General features: G+C 27.0%; 2 protein-coding genes across 3 annotated transcripts; one reads left to right on the top strand and one right to left on the bottom strand.

Moving 5' to 3' along the window:
• Positions 1–1182: 1182 nt before the first annotated feature.
• Positions 1183–6022, bottom strand: LOC107452564 (U8 snoRNA-decapping enzyme). Of its 2 annotated transcripts, none has more exons than XM_016069055.3 (3): positions 5763–6022; positions 3628–3891; positions 1183–1411 (listed from the first exon to the last, which is right to left on the bottom strand). In XM_016069055.3, exons 1-3 carry the CDS (start codon positions 5922–5924, stop codon positions 1238–1240), a joined length of 600 nt encoding a protein of 199 aa, XP_015924541.1. In that variant the 5' UTR covers positions 5925–6022; the 3' UTR covers positions 1183–1237. The 2 variants fall into 2 exon arrangements, with proteins under 2 accessions (XP_015924541.1, XP_015924543.1); XM_016069057.4 differs by having other exon boundaries at positions 5684–5824.
• Positions 6023–6182: 160 nt separating this feature from the next.
• Positions 6183–23195, top strand: LOC107452562 (guanine nucleotide-exchange factor SEC12). Its single transcript, XM_016069053.1, has 10 exons — positions 6183–6430; positions 6512–6660; positions 10265–10475; positions 13083–13348; positions 15381–15464; positions 17754–17878; positions 18608–18778; positions 20313–20385; positions 20624–20783; positions 22922–23195. The coding sequence occupies exons 2-10, from the start codon at positions 6526–6528 to the stop codon at positions 23005–23007; spliced, it is 1311 nt and encodes a 436-aa protein (XP_015924539.1). The 5' UTR covers positions 6183–6430; positions 6512–6525; the 3' UTR covers positions 23008–23195.

The raw sequence follows: 23195 nt of genomic DNA, 5'->3' as shown, positions 1-23195 counted from the left end.
TTTTGTGCATAAAAATTGCAGATTTTTATCTTCTATGTACAAAAGAAAAGTACTAAAAAAATTGCTTGATAAAAAACTTCAGAAAATAGAGAATTTCTCATTCCAGTAATCACATGTCTGTAAACCAAATTAAAATTAAGAATCTTGAATGACTGTAAAATAAATCACTAATACTAATTTTTAAGGATGAAACAACTATAATTTAAAAAGAAAAGTTCTCATTGTGGGCGAATTTGAGTTTCGCCAGTAGCGGCAACCCTGTTCCCCTGCACAGCTTACACTTAACCTTCCGTTTAAGCTCTCGTGCTTATCGTTTTTCCTAATTTAACTGTTATTTGACAACTATTTATGGTTAATTGCAACCATATTTTGGAATATTATGATTCATTCAAAATCATTTAATAGATTAACTGTTTTCGTTTACAATAAAAGCTGTTATTGTTTATGAGCTGTTTCCTTTAGTTATTAGTTGCCACCAATGGAAACTTTAATATTAAGGTAGGTTAGACCCTTCACTCATCAATAAAATTGAATTTTTTTACACAATTAAACTTTGCAATTAAAAAAGATGTGAAAAAAAAAGCTTTTATTTTGGAGGGGACAATTTTTACATAAAAAAATCCGCCACAGAGATAAATATTTGGGTGCAAAGTAATCAATAATTAAAAGTGTACCATTAAATTTGCATGGCTTTGCTATTTCAGTACTTCTTACCCTAATTGAATGTCCACGCGGTTATCTGTTTACCTTTTCTGTTACAGAAATATCAATTTCTTAAAACATGTTTTGATAAGCAAATTTTAAAAGAATCCCTTAAAATAATTTTAGTAGATTTATTTATATACATATAAAAAATTATTTGCCTGAATAATTGGCTTTATATTTAGAATAGAGAGTTAAACAACCTATAAATATTCCAAAAAAGGTAACCACACACTACTAGACGTTATTTTATAACTTTAAAAGCTATCCGATATTGATTTCAGATCTGTAAGTAACGCTTCAAATTACTTGCCAAATTTTTCTACACAGTATCCTTGTAAATAAAATAGTGTTTTTTTCTTTTTGCATAGCACATAACAATGTGTTACATATGTTTTAAACCTTGAGAACAAAAAAATTCTAAGAAAAGTGATAGTGTTTATTTTTAAAACATATATATATAGTTTAAAAAGCGATTGATAATATAACCCAATAATTTTATTATTTGTGACCACTATACTACAACATTATCGTACTAAGATTTATTCAAATATACATTTAATTCATCACAAGAACATAGTTCTTTTAGTACTAAAAAGTTCAGCAATTGAATTTTAGCACATCCAGCAAATTGGTTCTTCAGAAATGTTGGCAATCCTCGAATATGATCATGCATAACAAACATTGGCACTCTCACCAAACCAAAGGTCTAAAATACAGGGCGAAAAAGGAAGGAAGGAATTAAATGCCTATGTATATTTAGAACTTAAAATAAAATTTTCTTTAATTTTTTTTTATAGAAAAAAAAAACATTTAATTGAAGGAAAAAAATTCTATACTGCTAAAATATGAAAAATACCAAATTGTAACAAACCTAAAGATGATAATAATTTTAAAAAAAGTCTCAATTTTAAAATAAAACCATCAATAAGTAGTTTACTTTCTCAAAATAAAACAAACTATTGACTTGTACCAATACTGAAAACCTTTTAATTATATTATGAGCACAAATTGATATAAAATGATTAACATTTACAACATATCTCTTGATTATTTTTAGGGTAAATAAGAAACTTGCCTGACAATTCCATTTGTAATCTCATTCTCAAATAATCTCATTAATATATGACATACTGACTCAATTGTTAAAAATTTCATTTACATCTATCATTAGATTTATACACACTGGCCAACTAATCAGGAATCTTAGTTAAATATTTCATTGGATCTCTTTTTTACATAAATTAGAACCTGTTTTTGTGAGTTTATCAATTTCACAAGTTTCGGAAGTACATATTTGTCCAAAGAGTATCATGAATTGGCTACATAGACTTCAAGATGCTGTATATTAGATGAAAGAGAAGACTGTTGTCGGATGAGCCTTTCCAACATATCTCTAAACATTTTTAATTGGTTAAGATCCAAATTTTGTAGTAACTAAGAAAAAGGTTGATAGTCTAATTTTGTATGTTTCTAACACTATGGGCAGTTGCATTATCGTCAATGAAGTATCGGTCCCCTTTGTAATAATAGTGTGATATTCTAGGCTAAATTTGATATGCTAATGTGTCCATGTGATGTGTGATTTTTGTTTACCCATGAGAAACATCAGGACACCATTTCCATATCAGTCAGTTTAACTTATCTCACATCATGATACTCAAATAAAGGCAAATGAAAATCTCCTAAGTTTGAAATTCATTAACCAGTTATGTATTTTAGCTATAGGCACCGTAAATGATATATTACTATTTAGAATTTGATTTTTTTCCTCATTTTCAGTCTTTAGACGAAGAAAAAAGCAAAATAACTAAATTGTTATTTTGTTTTTGATTCCTTGCATGCAAATAATTAAAATTTTGAATAAAATATTTTTAGAATATGTATTATAATTCTTTAAAAAGTGCGATATTCAAAAGTAAAAAAAAAACATGACTAAAGAAGTTATTAAAAAAATTGTACAAGCAACTAAGCTGATCGACAGAGTATTGATTGATAATCAAAAAACATAATTTGACGCAACTTACAAATACATTTAATGAAACAATTCATTATTGTGCTAATTAAAGGAAAGAAAAAATATTTAAACACATTTTAACCCACTGGTGGTTTAGCAAATGGGCAAAATTGGGAAAATATTTCGCCCCAATACATCACTTTTCTATGTAATAACATGGAAAAACCGGTTTTGCTGTGGGGAGAAGACAGCAGGTTAAAATAAGACCTTTTTCGTGCAGAACCGTCAGTGGATTAAAAGTGGCAATAGTGACATAAACAGAAATAACAAAATCTTAAAAAAACTGTATAGCACCTAAACATAGTTATGACTAATGACCTCATAATATATATTTATAACCAGCTCTTAGCAGGACTGTTAATTATAAAATATAAATCAATTAAAAATAAAATAAGAGATAGGAAAACAGTAGAGACAAAAATACTTTTAAGCAGATTTGAATGCAAAAATGTTTAACTTTTAGATAGAATTACGTAAGTTTCTTTGTACATAAACTATTTTTTTATTAATTTGAACATTTTGCTAAAAAAAATTTTTTTTGCACAAATTTTGCTTCTAAAACATAAAAAGTCAATAATAATAAAGTGAAAAACTCTAGCATTGTTCTGAAAACCATAAGGTACTTGCATGTTTCAAGGCATAAGAATGAGTGAGATTTTCAGGGAACTCCATAATCCTAAAGTTGGCAAATATTTTGGAAAAACTAAAAAAAAGGCCTAAATATGTTGGTCAAAAAAAGTTAAGATAGGACAAACTTTTGAATTTAAATTCAGCTTTTTATCTTTAGCAGTATAATGGGATAGTTCTACAATCTACTTACTTCAATACTACATGATTTAACTCAATTCCATATAATTTAATTGGAGATTTTCAAAACATTTTTACTTAATCATAACTTCACTATTTACCTCAATTCCATACTCATCAGCACACAAAGTGTCATATTCTATACTCTGAAATTCTTCTTTAGATACTTCTTTTGCATAAAAATGATAGCAGAACTTCTTTGAGTTGGCCACATGGGTAAACATATGATCTTCATGAGTTACGTGAAATGTTGATTTCAAATTTATTTCTTCTTTAAGTTCACGATTCAGCCCTGTAAGTATATCTGTTCCTTCGTCAATTATGCCCCCATGAAACCCAAGCGTGCCATCAAAACGCATTTGCATCTAAAATGTAAAATTATTCAATTACTGTAAATTTCTTTCGAAAGTTTAATGCATGTTAAGCAAAGTTTACCACAAAAAATAAAATTTTATTGATCATGATTTATTATTATGGAAATAAATTTGTTCAAGTTGTTTCCTAGGTGTTAGGTATAGAAGCGATTTCACGTGCTGAGCTTCATATCTAAATCATGGTGAAGTCTGAGGATTAAAAGTCAATAGTTATACACTTAATGAAACCATCGTAATAAATGAATAATGCCTAAAATTATCTACAGAAACTATAATAATTGTAATACCTTTATAACTCATACAATAACAATTTTAGTATCACTTTCAATAAACAAAATCATTCTTCAAAAACGGAAATCATTAGTCCTAATTATATTAAAAAGTCAAAAATATAAATTAAAACAAACAAAAATTACTTTAGTAACACTTAAGATATTAATTCAATTATTACGAATATCTTGAAGAAAGATAAGTCATTAAAATTGAGAAAGCTTAATGAGAGAATTTTCTAAGTGAAATTATTGTATTAAAAAAAAAATTATAGGAGACACCCCTGAGAATAAGTAGCACATTTCATGTATGTACTTTATTTACGCCACACCAGAGCTGCCCAATGGGGTATTGGCGATGGTCTGGGAAACATCCCTGAGGATGATCCGAAGAATCGTAATTTTGGTTTGATCCAACGGCCTGCGCGCTAAGTTGAGCACTTTACAGTAGAACAGTTTAATGAGGGTCGATACCGTGCACCCTCGATTCCAACGCAGGGTGCGTAGTCAAATCTTTGAATCAGAAATAAGCACTTTTTAAAAACTTTTCAAGCACTTTACAAAAATTTTTAAGCACTCAAAAAATTCATATTCAATCAATGATATTATTGATAAAACAAAAACTTTTTATAAACAGTTTTAGCGTTAAAAAAAAAACGGCCGTAAATCGAAACAATCAGTACTTTCCCACATCACCGAGTGAATTCAACTTGACCCTGAACTCAGAACAAAAGTACCCTTACCCCCTACGTCAAAAAAAAGTGTTAGAAGTAAAAAAAAATAAACAAGAACAAAATTAAAATAAATTAAAAAGAAAAACATTTCATAAGGATCTGATATTCTTTATCCGAATTGGAGCACTCGGGTTTCGGTTTAAAGTGTGTGCGCATGCACAAGTCATAACGTGGGTACGACATAAAGTCCGGATGAATGATTTCGTAAGCAAACTCCCCATTTTTCGTGAAATGCATGGGATCCACCAGATATCACTGAAGGGAGAAGAAAAAAAATTTTGGAAAAAAAAGCACTTTTTAAAAACGCCAGCTGAAAAAAGCACCTTTAAAAGCTTTTAAAAACGAAATCCCAAAAAAGCACCTTTAAGTACTTTTCACAAACGCTACGCACCCTGCTGATTAAAGTGGTCACCTACCCGCTTACTGACCACAGTCAGTGATGCTTGACCAGTGTTCTACTGGGAACCGTGTTTTTGAGATTAGTCCACTAAGGGGCAAAATAGAAGTTCAGAATTAAAATAAACAAACCATGAATAAATACTTTAATTTCTCTCATTAAAAAGCTACACAAAAGAAACAGCTTGATTGTTACAACTATTTCTGGAACACTTATGCATCATATACCATAGAAAATAAATGTAAAAAAAAAAAAAAAAATGGTTCACAGAGGCTAGTGTAAAATTGGAGTATATATGGACTTCAAGGTATCACAGCGGATAATTTTTAAAAGTTTAAATATTAAATCTTTTATGGAAATTTTAGTTTTGAGCTCAATACTACCATGACGAAAATTCTATTGTAATTAGACTCTGCAAATTTGATAAGAAACATATTAAATTTTACGTGTTTTTATATTTACGGAGATCAAAGCTGATGATTTGTATTGCTGATCATAATCAAAGAGTACTGTTGGATTCCGAGAAAAAATACAACAATGAGCTGCATGAGTGTATTCTTTCAATTTAAGTGCTTTTTCAAAATCAATAATTTCGTAAGATGGGTCACTTTCTCCAATTTTCATGTCGAAAGATAAATAAACTACGACAAAAATTCAATTTTCGGTTTAAATGCCGAACTTCGAACTGACTGCAGTTAACAACAGTCATTTTGTTGTACTGTCACTAATGCTTCTATTAAAAAAATTACATTTGATACTAATCATTGAATAGTATCAGATATAGAAATCTTTTGTTTTAAATGGAAAAAGTAAATGGTTTGGAAAATTTTTACTTTTATATTTTAACTAGGAGTTTTAATTATAAAGAAAAAATTAGGCAACGTGTTTGAGCTAAGTTGCTATGGCAACAATGACGAAATTTTTTTTCATTTTATTTTTCCAACCCTCTCGCGGTGGGACACGTCAACTATTTTAATTGTATTGTTTTTCCCATTCAGCAGAAAAAATAAAACGAAACAAATTGAGAATAAGTGTAAATTTGGACTTATTATGACTTATATATTTTAAAATAAAAGTTTTATTAAATTCTATCTTTTATATCATAAAAAAACTAGCAACATACAGGACAGGTTTGGTTTATTTTGTTATGTTACAAAAGAAATTCTCATAATTATATCTTTTCTGGTATTAATTAATTGTTTTTAATATAGGCAACATATTTAAGATGACATTGAAAAAACAAAGTCAGTTGTTGGCTCGGGTGAATTTTCCGCTTTACACTGTTCAGTGTTTATCTGAAAGGCATGTCCTAGTTGCTGGTGGTGGTGGAGGTGCTAAGACCGGCGTACCTAATGTTATCGTAAGTTTCATTTTTTTTTAACTTAAAAAATGAATCAAAATAATTAAAGACAAAATATAGCATTCAAATATGAAAATAATGAAGTTTTTATAAATTATGATCTTCCAAGAAACATGGTTCTACAGTTTTGTATCTTTGATTAAAGAAATAACTGATACCCAAACTACTTATTAATAGTTTTGTCTTTCTAGTTCAAAATATTTTGCAGTTCTGTTAATGTTTTAACTACTGAAATTTTTGGTAAAAATCGACAACTGGGTCTTTTTCTTTTCTTTTTGCTATTTTTTTATGTTTTTTCTGAAGACAAGGACTTTATGGCTTAAACTCAAAATTTTTTTGGGATATTTCCATATTGTGATCTGTTGCACCAACTACAATCGCCATGGTGCCAAATAGATTTTAAACTTGCAAATTTTTTTGAAAAAACATGTAGATATTTGCCCGGGGTGGCTCTGAGTTATACATTTCGAGTTTGTTCCTTTCTGTGATGTTTTTTTTAGTTTCTCGCTGGCCGCTGCCCGGAAGTTGCTAGGGCTTGATGATTATTCTGCCAAAGATCAGGATAAGGAAATCTCCCCGATTTTCTAATAAGTAATTGAGATAGTAATAATCACATTATAGAGGATTTTATATACAGTAAAAGTTCTGAAGAAAAGTGCTCGATCAACAATGCACCCAATTCTACCCTCTAATCGAATTTTTATTTATACTTAAATTAACAATAAGATCAATCATTAAAACTAAAATTGAGTTTTTTCAATGTATGCTATGAGCTAAAAAAAAAATTTTTTTTTCTACAGTGCAAATGCTTCTTAGTTACAAAATCATTTTAAAATCGTGCTCTTAAAAATCTATGTACTTTAATATAATTTCTAAACTTTTGATATAACAGAATTTGCTTCAGAGTTAATAATTAAATATTTAGTCTTTGAAAACTGTAGTTTTTTTTTTTTTTCCATTGCGGAAAGAGGATGCAGTTTTTGATATGTTTATCAAATAAGTTTTTTTTTTTCATTTAAATTTTTTATTCAATTATGATTGTCTAAAAAGAATAGTGTGAAGAGTGATTAATAAATAACAAGATTGATTTTTGTTTTATTTAATGTTCAACTTATACTGAGTAGGGGTAATTTTTAGTTTAGTATAATTTTCTTTCTCACTTATTAGAATCAATTCCAGATTGAGCAAACTGCATTGCGCAAGGAATATTAAGTTGAGAAAAACTTAATCTAATAAAATTTTAGTTAATTAATTTTTTAGAGAAATAAATTTTTTTTTAAAAATTATAGCTCCTACAATGAGATTTTTCTAATTATATGAATTATGGACTCTTTAGCTTTTAAAATATTGTTTTTTGAAAGCTCTGATCAATGCTTCATAAAAATCAAAATTTTACATAGTAAATATGCACATACAAAAATATACATAGTAAACTCTGTAAAAACTGCATAGCTTTGTGTAAGAGCCTTTGTTAATTTTAGAATTTTTCAGGCTACAAATCATTTGTTTACTTTTTCATAACTCAATTTTTATTTTATAAATTTAAGTAAAATTACTAATATTTTATGCATCATTATAAATATTTTATTTAATTATATCTCAGATAGAGTAAGACAGGATAATTCACTTAAGTTAAAATTTATTAAAATTTCATTTTAAATAGTTACAAGCTCAGTGATGTTTGAAAATATATTGCATAATTTATTTTTTAACAAAGATTATTTCATTGGCACTATAATTGTCTTTTGGAAATTTAACCATCTGTTGGCTATTTGAATTTTAAAATGTGTGCAGATTTTATCAGGGATGTGATTCTTCCGCGGATCCGCTGATTTCCGCTTTTTTCAGATTTTTCCATATCTTCTGCTCTTTTTTCATAAATTTCCGCGCGGAAATTTTTTTTATGCAGTAAATGATATTTCGTTGAAAATTTTTTTCTTTTGTTGAAAATCAATTCCCATTCACGCAATTTAAAAGTTCAATATCGCGATTTGTATTTAAGCGTTTTTAAAATCCAATATCGCGATTTGTATTTAAACGTTTTTAAAACCCAATATCGCGATTCATATTCCCGCTAGTTTAAAATCCAATGTCGCGATTCGTATTCATATATATTTTTAAATTTCAATATTGCGATTCGTTATCACGCGGTTGTAATATCAAACATCGATATTCGAATTTATACGCGGTTTAATCATTACTCGTTGTGATAAGTATTCACGGACTCTAAAAAATTATGCATCGTGATTCTTATTTACACGATTTAAAAATTCAATACCGCGATTTGTATTTTCGTGCTTTTAAAATTCAATATCGTGATTCTTATTCAAGCGATTTTAAAATCCAACATCGCGATTCTTATTCAAGCGATTTTAAAATCTAACATTGCGATTCTTATTCAACCTATTTTAAAATCGAACATCGCGATTCTTATTCACGCACTCTTAAAATCCAACATCGCGATTCTTATTCACCCTATTTTAAAATCGAACATCGCGATTCTTATTCACGCAATCTTAAAATCCAACATCGCGATTTTAAAATCCGATATTGCCTTATTCACGCGATTTTAAAATCCGGCATCGCGATTCTTTTTCACGCGATTTTAAAATCAAGCATCGCGATTCTTATTCACGTGATTTTGAAATCCAACATCGCGATTCTTAATCTAAGGCCTCTAAAAATTGTGTGAGAAATGAACTTTCTTGTCCTATCAACACTGATGATCAAAAGTCTGCAAAACGCAGTCTACAGATCAGTCATGTTAATAAAAGACCATCGAAAAAACAAAGAACTGATGAGAAAGTCCATAAAGGTCCTTTGACCAATAAAGAAATGTTTTTTAAAATGATGTGATACATAAAATCGTGCTTATGCATAATTACTCAAAGTTATCTAAATTATTAAAAAAAAATTATTTTAATCAAGATTTTATTTAAGAACATAATTACCATTTATTTATATTTATTTGAATAGATAATAATGTAATCATTATCAGATTGGCTATTGAATTCATATAATTTTTTCTTTTGCACGTTTAATGCTACAGTTATAAACTTCCTCTTTTTTGTGTTTTTGTCAATCACATCCCTGTTTTATGCAATGTTTGATTTTAAGGCTGTGAATTGTCTACTATTCTAATTACTATAAATTATTGTTACTTTAAGAGCTTTCTGAATTATTAATTTATTTTTTAACATTGAATGATTTTGATGGTTGATTGATGATTAGATGGTTGATTTTAAGATTACTGTAGTAATTTCTGTAAATTCTTGTTACTTTGAAACATTTCTGATTTATTAATTTTTTAACAAAATTTATTTTATAGACACTATAATTGTTTGTTTTTTTTCCTTCAAATTTAACTACCAGTTTGCTGCATTATAAAATTAGTGCAGATTTTAGACTGGGAATTATAGTCTACTGTAGTAGTTTCTGTAAATTCTTGTTACTTTCAGAGCTTTTTGATTAATTTAATTTTGAATGGTTTAGATTTGCTGCATTATAAAATGTTTGTGAGATATTGATTTGCTTCTTGATCTAAATTGTATAGGTCTATATTTTGTAAGTTATTTCATTAATTAGTTTTTAATTATTTTTATAGCAAATCTATGAACTAATTCATGACGGTGTAACTTGCAGAGCTGAATCTATAACTCATTATGAAACTGGAAGTGAAGCCACAAGAAACTGTGCTATTCACGATGCCGGCAAGTATAAAATATTGTTTGCAGGAATGGAAGGAAATTGTCATACTTATAAAATCAAACATGAAATGATTGTAGAAAAAGAAACAATTATAAAAGAATCAAAAGGTAAGTCTATTTTGTGTTACTGATACTTTTTTTAATCTAATATTTAAAAATAGCAATTTATACTTTATTAGTTAATGCAATCAATGTTTTTAATGAATTTTATTTTGATTTATTAATTTTATATTCAATTTGTATACATAGTTCTTTTATATCTTATTAAATTTATCTTGAAAATTTTTAGTTTTGGCTTAAATTGCTAGTGATCTAATTTTTTAACCTTTCACACTTTTACTATCTTTAAAAAAAAATAGAACAGAATAGTTTTTTTTGAGATAGACTATTAAAACATATATAATTTGAACTAAACATCACAAAGTTAATAGAAATGTATAGTGAATATTTCTGTTCCTGCAGGCTTAGTGCTTAGCCATGATTGGGTTTTTTTGTCAAAATTTTGTGAGCACTATATTGGAAAATGGGAAAAAAAGGCTTATTTATAAAAATTTTAATGTCTATACCTTTAAAACCATTAATTCATTAAATGATAATTGTTTGGTTGTTTTGTTACCTATATTAAAGATATATTTATTATAAAATAAGTTTTCATGGTATCCTTATCTGACTATTTGATCAAGATTAATTTTTTTCTGTTATAATAAATTAATGTGTGTCTTACTAATCAGTTTGTCTGTTAACCGTGCTTATACGTCAAAGAATTTATTATTGAAAATATAGAACAAAAAAGATGCAACTAAAACAATCCAAATTAGACTTACCTGATTTTTAAACTTACTGATTCCGTACAATCTAATTATGAATCTCTTGTATATCCTATTCATGAATAATCAGTTCAATCTATTTTAATTAACCTAAATTGCATCTTTGTTGTTGGTATCCACAAACGTTGCGTTAAATTCTTCATTAACAGCTACTTTATTTACACTATGTCTGATATTAAGATTGCAAATATAGTCAATAAACAAAAATAATGTAAAATTTTATGTTTGTAGAATAGAGTGCTCTTTAACTTAGCACATTTAAAAAACATGCAGTTGTTAGAATTTAGGTTAAATTTTTGGTTTTAATTTTTGAGATGTATTTTATTGATTACAAATGTTTGCCAAAATTGTATCATTTCATAGCAATGCCTGAAAAAAAAAAAATTGAAATAATGGCTTCTATTTAGTTCATTTTTCTTAATTAATAAAAATATGTATATATTAATTTTAAATGGATAATTTAAAACTTACTTTATATTTGAGTATTTTTAGCTGAAAAGATCTATTGAAATTCTAAAATCAAATTTCTCAGATTAAAAATTTTTAAATTTCTCAGATTCTGATCGGATGGCAACCTTGCATTTATTTATTACAAAAGGTACTGCCAACTAAAATAAATAACAATTATAAATTTATTTGAGAAAATTAATATATAAAAAAATTTGTTATTCCTTTTCCGTACACACCCTCTTAACAATTGAGTTAAGTTGTTAGAAAATAGACCGGTTCCTGAGTGGACTGATCGTTAAGACAGGGTTCCCAGCAGATCACCGAAGTCGAGCATCACTGGCTACTGTCAGTGTGCAGGTGGGTGACCACTTGGATCAGCCTGCGTAGGCACCAAGGGTGTGCGGTATTGGTCCTCGTTAAACCGTTCTACCGTAAAGTGCTCGACTTCACATGCAGGTCGTTGGGCTACCGAAGCTGGGGTGCCATCCCCTCTGCAGAGGATAAAAATTGTGATGGCATGTCTTCGGACCATCTTCTGGGATGTTTCCCAGACCGTAGCCAATGGACCATTGTGCAGCTCTAGTGCGACGTAAATGAACAACAACAGCAATAGGGAATAGACCGAAAACTTTTCCGTGATAGTGAAGTTTAAAAAATGAGTGATAGGAATATAGCAAAAAGTTTATATAAGAAAATTAAATTTTCAACCCTTCTGTATCATAGAAAATTGAAGACGGTATGTAACTTTTTATCTTTACTTCTTTTGTCTAATTCTAATATATGAGTGTATTTTTGAAAAATTGTGGTTTATATTAGGGGTGATATAAGTGTTTTGAGAAGTTTTTATTCACACATTTTTTTACTTTTAACTGGTAAAATTTTGAATTAAAACTTAGACTATTTGCTGAAAATTTTGTTGAATGTAACATAAAAATTGTGCTTAAAATAGACTCAAGTGTAAGGCTTTGCGTTAAATAGAATTTTGTGTTATCTAGATCATTTCACATTATTAATTTTACAAAATTTCAGAAGACTCAATCTTTTGAGTATACAATTTAAGTTTTTTCTATCTCGGTAATTATGATTTTAAATCTAGACTTCAATATAGTATGTAAATATATGGAACAATATCGCATAAGTTTTTATTCCATTTATTAAGGAATAAAAAATCTCCTTTATTGTTTTTATTTAAATTTATATTACAAAACAGGAACTTATTTTTCATAAAAATGTCCTCTCCTGCATCACAAACTCTTTCTCTGTTACTAAGTTAATACTCGATATCCCATAACAGGTTAATGACTCTTATTTTAATTCTTCGAGTTAACTCATTTTTGGATACCATTGTAATATTCATTTATTATCATTATTTTTTTACTGAAATATATTTAAATGTAATATTGTTTCTATTTTCTTATGATTACTTCTTTTTAATTAGATAAGCATGCTAAATCTACAGTTAGAAAAAGAATAGTAGAAACAGAGTCAGTTGAAGAAAATCAGGTAGACCCAAAAAAGTATGAAAAAGAAGATGCAAATGCAAATGTGATACATTCCTCATCAAAGCTTCAATTTTGTATTCATAATTTGGATTCATTCCAAACTGATTTTAGTGAAGAACCTTTTCAGAAGGTTGTTCGTTTTTCAAGGTCCTCCAGTTTACTTACCACAGCTGGGGCTGATGGTCACATTAGAATTTGGAAAGTTAGTACTATAATGTTTGTTTTAAAATTTCATCTCTAAAGTTTTAAATGAATTAAAGTTACATTATTTAATGTTGAAAGCTCTTATTAATTGAAAAGTTTTAATGCATGTTGTAGAAATATTCTTATTCTGGATAGTTATTAATAAGATTTATATTTTTCATTAATTACGTTATTTATTTCCTTTTAACTAAATCACAAACATATGTGTTCTTGATTACATTTATCATTTGAGTTTGATGCAATATAGTCATTAAACTCCACATTTAATCCAGTCTTATTAAGCAACACTAACACTTGAATTTTCTGGTTATTTTAGTAAATTTTACAAAACAATCAGTAGATCATTGTTCTCATATTAAATAGCATAAAAAAGAAATTTGTTATAGCAGCTAAAAAGTAAGTTCGTTCATTGTAAATAATTGCTCTGCATTATGTTCCATTTCTGGTCTGATGAGGGTATTAAGCTATTAAAAATCTCTCTATCATGTAATTTTGGTAATTTTCGCATTTAGCTTTCTCAGAAGCAATTTGTGGGGGGAAATTTAAAAAAAAAACTTTGGTCAATTGTTCACAGGACCAATACTTAAAAGATCTTTACCATTTTGATTTGTTTAAAATGTATTAATATTTTTTTTTTTTTTTTTTTTNTTTTTTTTTTTTTTTGAAAATTTAAATGAAAATTTAGGTGAAAAATTACTACACAAAGAATGGGAAATCATCACAATTATGATGAAATATGCTACTTAGGGACAGTAACAGGAACCAAAACAAAAAGCTGAAAATAAATATATATATTTTATTCCTTTATTCTAATTCTTAGTACATGGATTCATTAATTATTATTTTGGGTAGCTAAAGTCAAATTTTAGTGATCCTGGACAGTTTTAGTATTGAGCCTTGAAATGTATATGGTTTTATTTATAATCGTTATTTTAATGCTAATTTTAACATTTATTGCAGAAGTTAGTTTTGTCATATTTTTTATATTTGTCATATTTTATATTTTTTAAAGACTTGATACTTTGTTTACTTAGATATGTGTACAATTTATTGTAACAAAATCTAAGCTCAATGTCTGTCATATAATTGAATAAAAAATTAGATTTCAAAACATCAGAACTTCTCTTTCTGGGTTTTAGCAGTAATTTTTGGAAATAGTTCTGGTTTAATGAGTGTATTGAAGTAAACCATACATAAATATCTTTATTTCACCTTTTATTTCTAAGACAAATTTTTTGTAAAATTGATGATTATTTAAGAATCTTTAAGTTATTTTACACTCATTATTTAAAATAAGGTTTTCTATTAATGTAATCTGATTTTTTTTTTTTTTCAAACTGACTAGTGTTTATTTAAGCTGCATGTTAAATGTTTTATCAGAAAGGATATTATTAAAAAGAAACAAAACAGTTTTTATTAAATCAATGGCAAGGTCGGTAGCATTTTTAAAAGTTGGTTATTTTTGGTTGTAGTAAGTAAAATAAAAAATTACCCATATTGTGAAAATATCATTGAAAATATTTTTGTAATTTATTAATTTTATATATGTGTAAGTATAAAAATATTTTATACAAATAATGCTGAAAAAAAGTTTTTTTTTTTTTTTGTGCATGTAGCCTAATTACAATTTTTTTCTTATGTTTAAAATAATTCCTTAGGTGCTTTAAAGCTGCTTAATTTTTGTTGAAAAATATGGATACACACCCTAGTATATTTTACAATAAATGGTAGAATTATGCAAGTACCAATATTTTATTTAAACAATAATTTTTGCATATATTTCAAAAACTGAAATGTTGGTACTTTCTGATTACTTTTTCTAGTGTAAATAATTAATTTTTCGTTTTCTTATTTTAAATTTGTAGTTTTGTTTGTTATTTTAAATTAGTTGTCTTTTATATTTTCTTGAAACATTCTCTAAAATTTTAGTTTAATATTCGTTCAATGTTATCCCATTTAAAATAATATTTATAAAATTATATTTATTAATTTTTTAATATTAAAATTTATTTTGAATCTTTTTAAACCAGTTTCCTGAATTAAAGAAAATTCATGACATTGAAGCACATTCCGACGAGGTAGATGATCTTGACATTTGTCCACTTGGTAAAAAAGTAAATATGAATTTAGTATATTCTGTCAAAAATTCTGTTTTTATACTGTATTTTTAAAACTATTTATTTTGATCACTTTATTATTTGACTAGTTTTTAAAACTCTTTCTTCAAATTGTAGCTTGTGAGAAAATTACATGCAATATTCTTTTACTGAATCTAAGTTATTGTCATAATTATCAAATTTAGCTGTTATTTTGTTATTAATTTTCACAATCTCAATGTTTCTTCACTGCTCTTTGCCTACACTGCTTTGAATCTTTAACCTGTTTACCCGGATATAAACTTTTGTTCAACTCTTTCTATATAGTACTTTTTTGTCTTCTATATAGTTAATAAGTAATATCAAGACATTTCTATTAATCTCTGCCGAAAAATGTCATTCCCATTTGTGTAGTAGTTCGTGTAAAGTGTATATGTATGGAATATTTTGCCCAGTTAACAAGTTAAAGCCCTCTCTTGATTTCTCTTATGTAACTTTTTTTAATGATAATATAACTAATAGTGGTTTAGCAAAATAAGTTGAGCGTATTTTGCCCAACATTTTAAATAGATCAATCGTCAAGGATAGAAAGGAAAAAGTGACAAATTTAAATGTAACTTTAATAAAATTCAAACAACAAAAGCATAAGTATCCAGAATTATAACAAACCTTTGCAATGGGATATATACTTATCATACATTTGATTTCAGTTCAGTTCGTTGCACTTCAGGCCTGGCAGCTCGTTATGCATAATAGTTTACAGGTTCCTGTAATTTTGGTACTTGAATCTATTATGATAATTACATCACAGTGGCATATAAGTGCAAAAAATATTTTAAATGCAAATGGGTAGAGGCAAAGATTGGCTCTGCCTTGACATTTTGCAATTATTCTATGTAGGTATAGAGTAAAATATAGAACAGCATGTTGTGAAAAGGAGAAGATGGCTTTGGTGCCTGATAGACATTCCAGTTTCATCTATTAAAGCATGAGGGATTTTAGGTTTGTTGATACCAACCATAGACTTCAAAAAAATCTCCAAAGTAAAAGTCCAACAGCACTGAATTGCATTATCTGAGTAGCTAGTTTTCTGATAATAAAACCATAAAGTTACATGGCGAGGAAACCCTGCAGTGATGCGCGAAATATTTAAAAATAAAAGTGTTAGTCGTTTGAGGAGCCCTCCAATTTTTGATAACTCTGAACTTTTTAACTTTCTTTTCCTTTTGCAACATTTTACATCATAAATGGTAAAAAAATTTAAATCATCAGAGAATTTAGGGAACAATTTATGTATATTATAAAAAAAAACATTGCTTTTTCTTATAAGCAATGCTTTATTGCTATAAATTTTAATATAATATGGATTCATGAAATTTTTTTTCAAAGATCATTAGAGTACATTGTGAACAGTGAATCCTCTCAGGAGTGATCACTCTCTGTTCCATACTAAATTGGTTGTTAATGGAGGTTTTTCACTCTTAGGGGTTACCGTCATCATCTTCAAAATGTTACGAAGGTACATGATTTTTCGGAAACTATTTAAATTTCTGTCCGTTTAATTTTCTTGGTATGGAAATGCCACTTGTGTATGCATTGTGAAAATCGGTTCGATGAATAAAATTTATGGTCAATAAAAATTATCCCTACTCACATAATTATATTTAAAAACAAACTTACCAATTATGAACGATAGAACTATTTTAAATAGATAAACAATTATGTTTTTTGCATTTAATTTTTATGTTTGCATTTAATTTTATATCATAAACATTTGTTAGCTTTAAAATATAAGAGGTTTGTTTGAGATGCTTAGTTTTTTCTGAAATAATTTTTTTCCTAATTTAACTTTTAACTTTAAACCTAAATAATTAATAGCAATGTCTTTAATGCACAGTGTGAGATTGAATATCTTTTTCAGAGAGTGCCAAAAAGAGCCTCTAAATACGAGCCTCACACAAATATTTTAAATAAATCTAAATTTCTTATTTGTTTTGTTAGTATTTTTTATTACAATATTTTTTTGTTGTTTCCTTATTTGACCTTTTCCGCATGGGGTGCAGAGGCTTGCCGAGTTGATTGGAGAGGTTTTGATGATCTCTCCTAAAGGTCTTCTTCAACACAAAGTCTATGAAAAAAATTCTGTTCCTTCTAAAAGTGGTCATAAACAGATGTCGCTTCAAAGAGGTGGTCTTTCCTTGAGGTTTCGCTGTATTATCATTCTACTTTAAAGTTGTCTTTTCTTTGTGTACTGCTGTTTATATATATANTATATATATATATATATATATATAATATTATTTTTAGATAGTTAGCATTTCAAGAGATGGGCATGGTAAAATTTGGAATGCTGAAAATGGTTCTCTTGTCACAGAACTTAATTACGTTCTACCTTCCAAATCTACTGCAAAGTATATATTTAGAAGTTGTAGGTATGTTTATTCGAGCAAAATTTATATTTTAAGATCACATAAAAAAAATCTTTATCACAGTGATTATTTTTAATCCTTTGTAATTGATTTTTAATATTTCAGAGAAATGCTAGTAATATATATCTGTTCATCAGAAAATTTTATTTCAACCTCTATTTAAATTTCTATGATAACAATTTAATGCTGACTGATAATTTTTATATAAAACTAATACAGTAGTATAAATTAAAGTATAAGTTTTTCTTATAAGTAATAATTTTGAAAAAAATTTTAAGAAATCCATATCTCTGTTTTTAAGTGTATAATAAATTGCATGGCATATTTAAGAAATAATTTTATTTCAAATGGAGGAAAAAGTTACCTTTATGTTATTTAAAATGAGTCCAAAAATTTTGCTTGAAAAAAAATCAAGTTAAGAATAGATAGTTTTAATCAATTAATGACATATATACTTTTTACTAAAATATATAAGTAAGTAAAGTAAAGTACTGCATAACAAACTATCTCAATTACTTTTTGGATGCTTACAAGCCCAGGTAATAAATAAAAATAGTTTCAATTTTTTTTTTACATATCTTGTTCTGCAATACTTAAATATCATTATAATCAACCAATAAAATATATATTTATTCTTAATAATATAAGTTGTTGTTTAAAGCACATGTTTACCTTAGAATCACTGTTTTTGTGTTCATATGACTTATGCTCTTTTATTGGAATTTGTTTCAGATTTGGTATAGTAGAAGACAAAAATGACTTGGCTTTATTTGCAACTCTAAATCCACGTGAGCGATCGAAACCTCCAATGTGTTCGTATATTTGCAAGTGGGATACAAAAGAATTCTTATTGCAAAAAATCGTTTCGGCTGGAAAGGACATGTTAACTACAATGGCTATAAGGTATCATAAAAATAAGTTACTTATTTTGATACATTTTTTTCTTTATCCTTTAAAGTAGACATAATTAAATTCCAAAAGTTCTCAACCTCTTTTAGCCATGACACAGAATAATTGCCTAAGTTAGCTTCAGAAGTTGGAAATCTACATTGAAATTACTTATTTAGTAATTTCAATAATTTAGTAATTTCAACAATAATTTCAATAATTTTTCTTTTCTTTTTTTACATCCTGGAAGCTTTTGACCCATAGGTTAGAAATTCCTGATTTATTTTACTAAGCTTTAACTGCATTTGAATTAAAAATATATAATTTTTTCATATTTCGTTATATTGTGTGAATTATTTTTGATATATTTTATCTTCTTTAAAGCTTTCAGCTCTTTTTTTTTTTTTTTTTAAAAAAGAAAAATTAAAAATATCTGCAAGTAGTTTGTTCTATGACATCTTATTTACATGGAAAGCTGTTTTCTTTATCGGCCTTATATTATTAATAATTGAAATGACTTACAGATTTTTTAGCAGAAGTTAAATGAATGGAAGTTTTATTTAAAGAAAAGCTTAATACAGTTTTTTACTCTGATTTGAATTAATTTTTTTTGTTTTGTTTGAATTATATGTTTATTGTAATTTTAGCATCAGTTAAAGTTTTATATAAAAAAAAATTATGATTTAAGTATGTTTTAATTATATTTTTACTTTTTATTAATTATAAGTGAAAACTAGCATTATTAAAAATAAGTTTAAGATTGTAATTTATGATAATTAGATTTTGTTCAATATATTTCTGCAATTGTGGATACTAAAGTTTAAAATATTGCTACTTTGAATTTTACTTGGATGTAAAAACTAACACATACTTAAGTAATACAGAAATAAAAAAATTTCTTTTAGATAACCTTTATAAAAAATACAAGCTTTTCAATAAAAGTTAGTTTTGTTTTTATAATTGCCAATACCTATTTCTGGTTTGCATTTTAATATGTTTTTATGAATGAAAAAGAAATATGCTTGGGAGATAAGATAATGGGAGGAGGAAAAAAACTCATTATAAATCAAACATATAAAATAAAATCGAATAAAAAATTAAATTCAACTTGTTAAAATGATGTACAAAATCAAAAGCAATTAAATTGAAATGTAGCAAATTTTATGTTAATTATAAAAAAGGGGTATGTTGTTAGAATTACAAAATCTTTAACAACTCTTCATAGTTAAAGAAGAGAGATAAAGTACTTTACACCAAGATTTATACACCATTTTATGAGAAAGCAAATAAAATTATTCTTCATAATGTCCCAATTAAATATTATTACAAAAATTTTATGAAATTTGTCTAACAATATTTTATTGTTCAGATCATTTTTACGAACTTGTTTTTAAATTTTGCTTCAAACAAATTATTGGGCAATGTAAATATAATAGAAAAAATCAGTTCCACTTTGACTTTATAGTAAATAGCTATTGCTTCATATGATTGTTGAACAAACATTTGAACATTTAACATCTTAAACAAATTTATATATTTTTTATTTTAGCGACAATGGTCATTTTATTGGATTAGGTACACTAGAAGGAAGTGTCAAGATCTATATAGCTTTTAGTTTACAAGTAAGCGTTTTCTTTAATAAATCAACATCTGTAATCAAACAACCCCTATTTTATTTTTTGTATTTAAATTGTTAATTTTATGAACTTGTAATAGGCTTTTGACAGTTATACTGCTAATATAATTTTTTTAAAAATGTCTTTTAATTAATATATTTTTCGAAAAATGTGAATTTAGAAACCATGTTAGACAAAAGTAAATATTTCTTTATTTATCAAACATGATATAATTTTGTTACAGAAACTTTATAATGTAAACCATGTTCATGGAATCTTTGTGACTGGTTTAGAATTTTTACCTACACGTGAAGAAACACGTCGCATTACTGGTGGACAAGAAGCCTCCCTAATAAGCATATCTGTAGATAATCATATTGTTATTCATCACATTCCAATGAAAGGTAACTTTAAAAAATTTCTTTTGATATTAATCATACTAAAATATTTATGATACGCATAATATTCAGTCGTTTGTCATTGAAATGCAAACGCTTCATCCTGCTATTAGATATTATAAAATCATCTATTTTTTAGATCTTATAAATAAAATCTTTTTTAATATAGTGGAAGTATACAGAATTGATCATGCAGAAAATGATTTATTGCACTGAAAGAGGTCTTTGCTTCCAACTTAAATATATTTATTAGAATTACAATTTATTTTATAACTAAATGTAAATTTCACTATGCTACAAAATACAACTCCGGGCTTTTATCTTTCTTTAAATAAAGCAGATAAGAATAGTTTATTTTTAAACTAACATAAAACTTTCTCTTTATATGTAAATTTACAAACTGCAGTCAAACTCCGGTATAGTGAACACGGTTTATAGTGAACTCCCAGATATAGTGAACGAAATGTTCGGTCCCGTGCCTTGCTATACATGTATAATGTTATTTTCTGTGGATATAGTGAACCAAAAAGGTGAGGAAGTTGGATATAGTGAACTTTTTTCTGTCTTCGGCCGATTTCTTTGTTCATTTTTTTTTAATAATTTTGAAATTTCTACTTCAAAATAAATATATATACCACTGTTTAAAACCATCTACAGAGGGGAATGTAGTGATAAACATTTTTTTCTTGTTTGCTTCTTTTACCTCACTTTCCCATCCCTAAACAAACCAAGCAGATGTTTCCATCCCAGGCAGATGATGTACCTGTAAGGTGTCAGTGGGATCAAAATGCATTTTCTGTCAGAGGAAATGAGTAATTATTCATTATTGGTCAAAGGGTTAAACACTAATATGCGTTGATAAGGCCTTCATTTCAACTCCTTTTTGCTCTCAGTTCAGTTAAAAAAAGTCTGCAAACAAGTGTCTCAAATTTAACTTTGGCGACCAGTAAACGTAAAACGTTCTCCATTGATGATAAAATGGGCATAATCGGAAAAATTGAAAATGGATGCAATCAAGTTGATATTTACAAGGAATATAAGCTATGTACTTTTATGTGCTCGAATGGCAGGTTAGACAGGTATAAAAAGCGAAATAACAGAAATTCAGGAAAAATTATCTGAGAGTCAGGAAGTGTTTCCATATCTGATGTTGAGGATTGCTTATCAGCTAAAAATTACTAATTTTTTTTTACGCGCAAAACGAAGAGTACTGAAAAATAATACATTTTTTGCTACTGCATAATATATTTTAGTCATTTATTTGAATAATGTGTAATAAAAGGAAGGAGTTTGGGAACCTTTAGTTAATTGTCTGCGAAACGGATATAGTGAACTCCCGGTTATAGTGAACCAAAATGTCGGTCCCTTGAAGGTTCACTATAGCGGGGTTTGACTGTATAATAATACAAATTTGGTTACTAAGATCAAAAATCTTTGCTGTTGAATTTCATTACTAACATTTTTTTCTTTTTAAAGAAAAAGACCTACTCTGGTATTGAATTATTGCAAAATTTTTGTTTATATTTGAATGCCTTTTGCCAAATTGATTAATCCAATGAAACAAATATAAATAATCTGAATAAATAATTCTGGAATAATTTATTTATTCAATGGTTAAAAAAAGAAAGAAAAAAAGTTGTCTTTTGGTTTTAATACTTATTATTAGAGATATTTTTGAATGGGTTATGAATCATTCAAGGAACTTTCAAATATTTAGAAAAAGGAGTTAGCTGATTTAGAAGGTGAAAAATTTTTTCAGTCAATGGAAGTCACTATCTAAATAAAATGCATACTTAAAGTTGTGAATTTTAGAAATGAATTTTTTATAATAAATGACTAAGGTGAATAAGGTTTTTCCATTGTGTTTAATTAATTTTACTTAATGTTAACTTTTTACAATTAGAAGTTTGACACTGTTAAAAGGACCAGAGAATTTTAACGTGAATTATATCGGTGAAAGATGCAAAAATCAGAACTTACAAAAACTGGTTAAGCAATTTGTATTGGTATTAGAGCTTATCTTTTTTTTTTCGTAAAAAATTTTATTATGCATACTGTGATCTATAATTATTAAATTCTAGTAAAAGATTTAGAATTATTTTTAAATTTTCTTTTCAAACATATAATTTTTTTTCTTTTTTCAGCATCGATTGGATACTTAACTTTTATCATGCTGTTAATCATATTTCTTTTCCTGGTATTTGTAATGATGGACTATTTCAATTTATGAATTGACAAGCACTTGATATGACTTATAAATGTAAAATTTTTATCAAACAATTGTATTTTAATGTGTAAATTTTTTTGTCATTTTATCTAATGTATATATTTTAACTTAAAATCTAATTGTACAGAATCTTAGACGAATCTATATTGTGTGTTTTGAATTATAATAAATTATGAAATATTTGTAGTTTA

The sequence above is a fragment of the Parasteatoda tepidariorum genome, chromosome 2, assembly GCF_043381705.1.
Source record: "Parasteatoda tepidariorum isolate YZ-2023 chromosome 2, CAS_Ptep_4.0, whole genome shotgun sequence".
In the NCBI taxonomy this organism is placed as follows: Eukaryota; Metazoa; Arthropoda; class Arachnida; order Araneae; family Theridiidae; genus Parasteatoda; species Parasteatoda tepidariorum.
This window is presented reverse-complemented; position numbering and strand designations above follow the sequence as displayed.

Coding starts and splice junctions, on each gene's coding strand:
- LOC107452564 (XM_016069055.3), bottom strand. CDS start 5,924: ATGAAAATTGGAGAAAGTGACCCATCTTACGAAATTATTGATTTTGAA. Junction 3,892..5,762: donor AATCATCAGCTTTGATCTCC/GTAAATATAAAA, acceptor TTTACATTTTAG/ATGCAAATGCGTTTTGATGG. Junction 1,412..3,627: donor CTGATGAGTATGGAATTGAG/GTAAATAGTGAA, acceptor CCTGTATTTTAG/ACCTTTGGTTTGGTGAGAGT.
- LOC107452562 (XM_016069053.1), top strand. CDS start 6,526: ATGACATTGAAAAAACAAAGTCAGTTGTTGGCTCGGGTGAATTTTCCG. Junction 18,779..20,312: donor TTAACTACAATGGCTATAAG/GTATCATAAAAA, acceptor TTTTTATTTTAG/CGACAATGGTCATTTTATTG. Junction 20,784..22,921: donor TCATCACATTCCAATGAAAG/GTAACTTTAAAA, acceptor TTCTTTTTTCAG/CATCGATTGGATACTTAACT.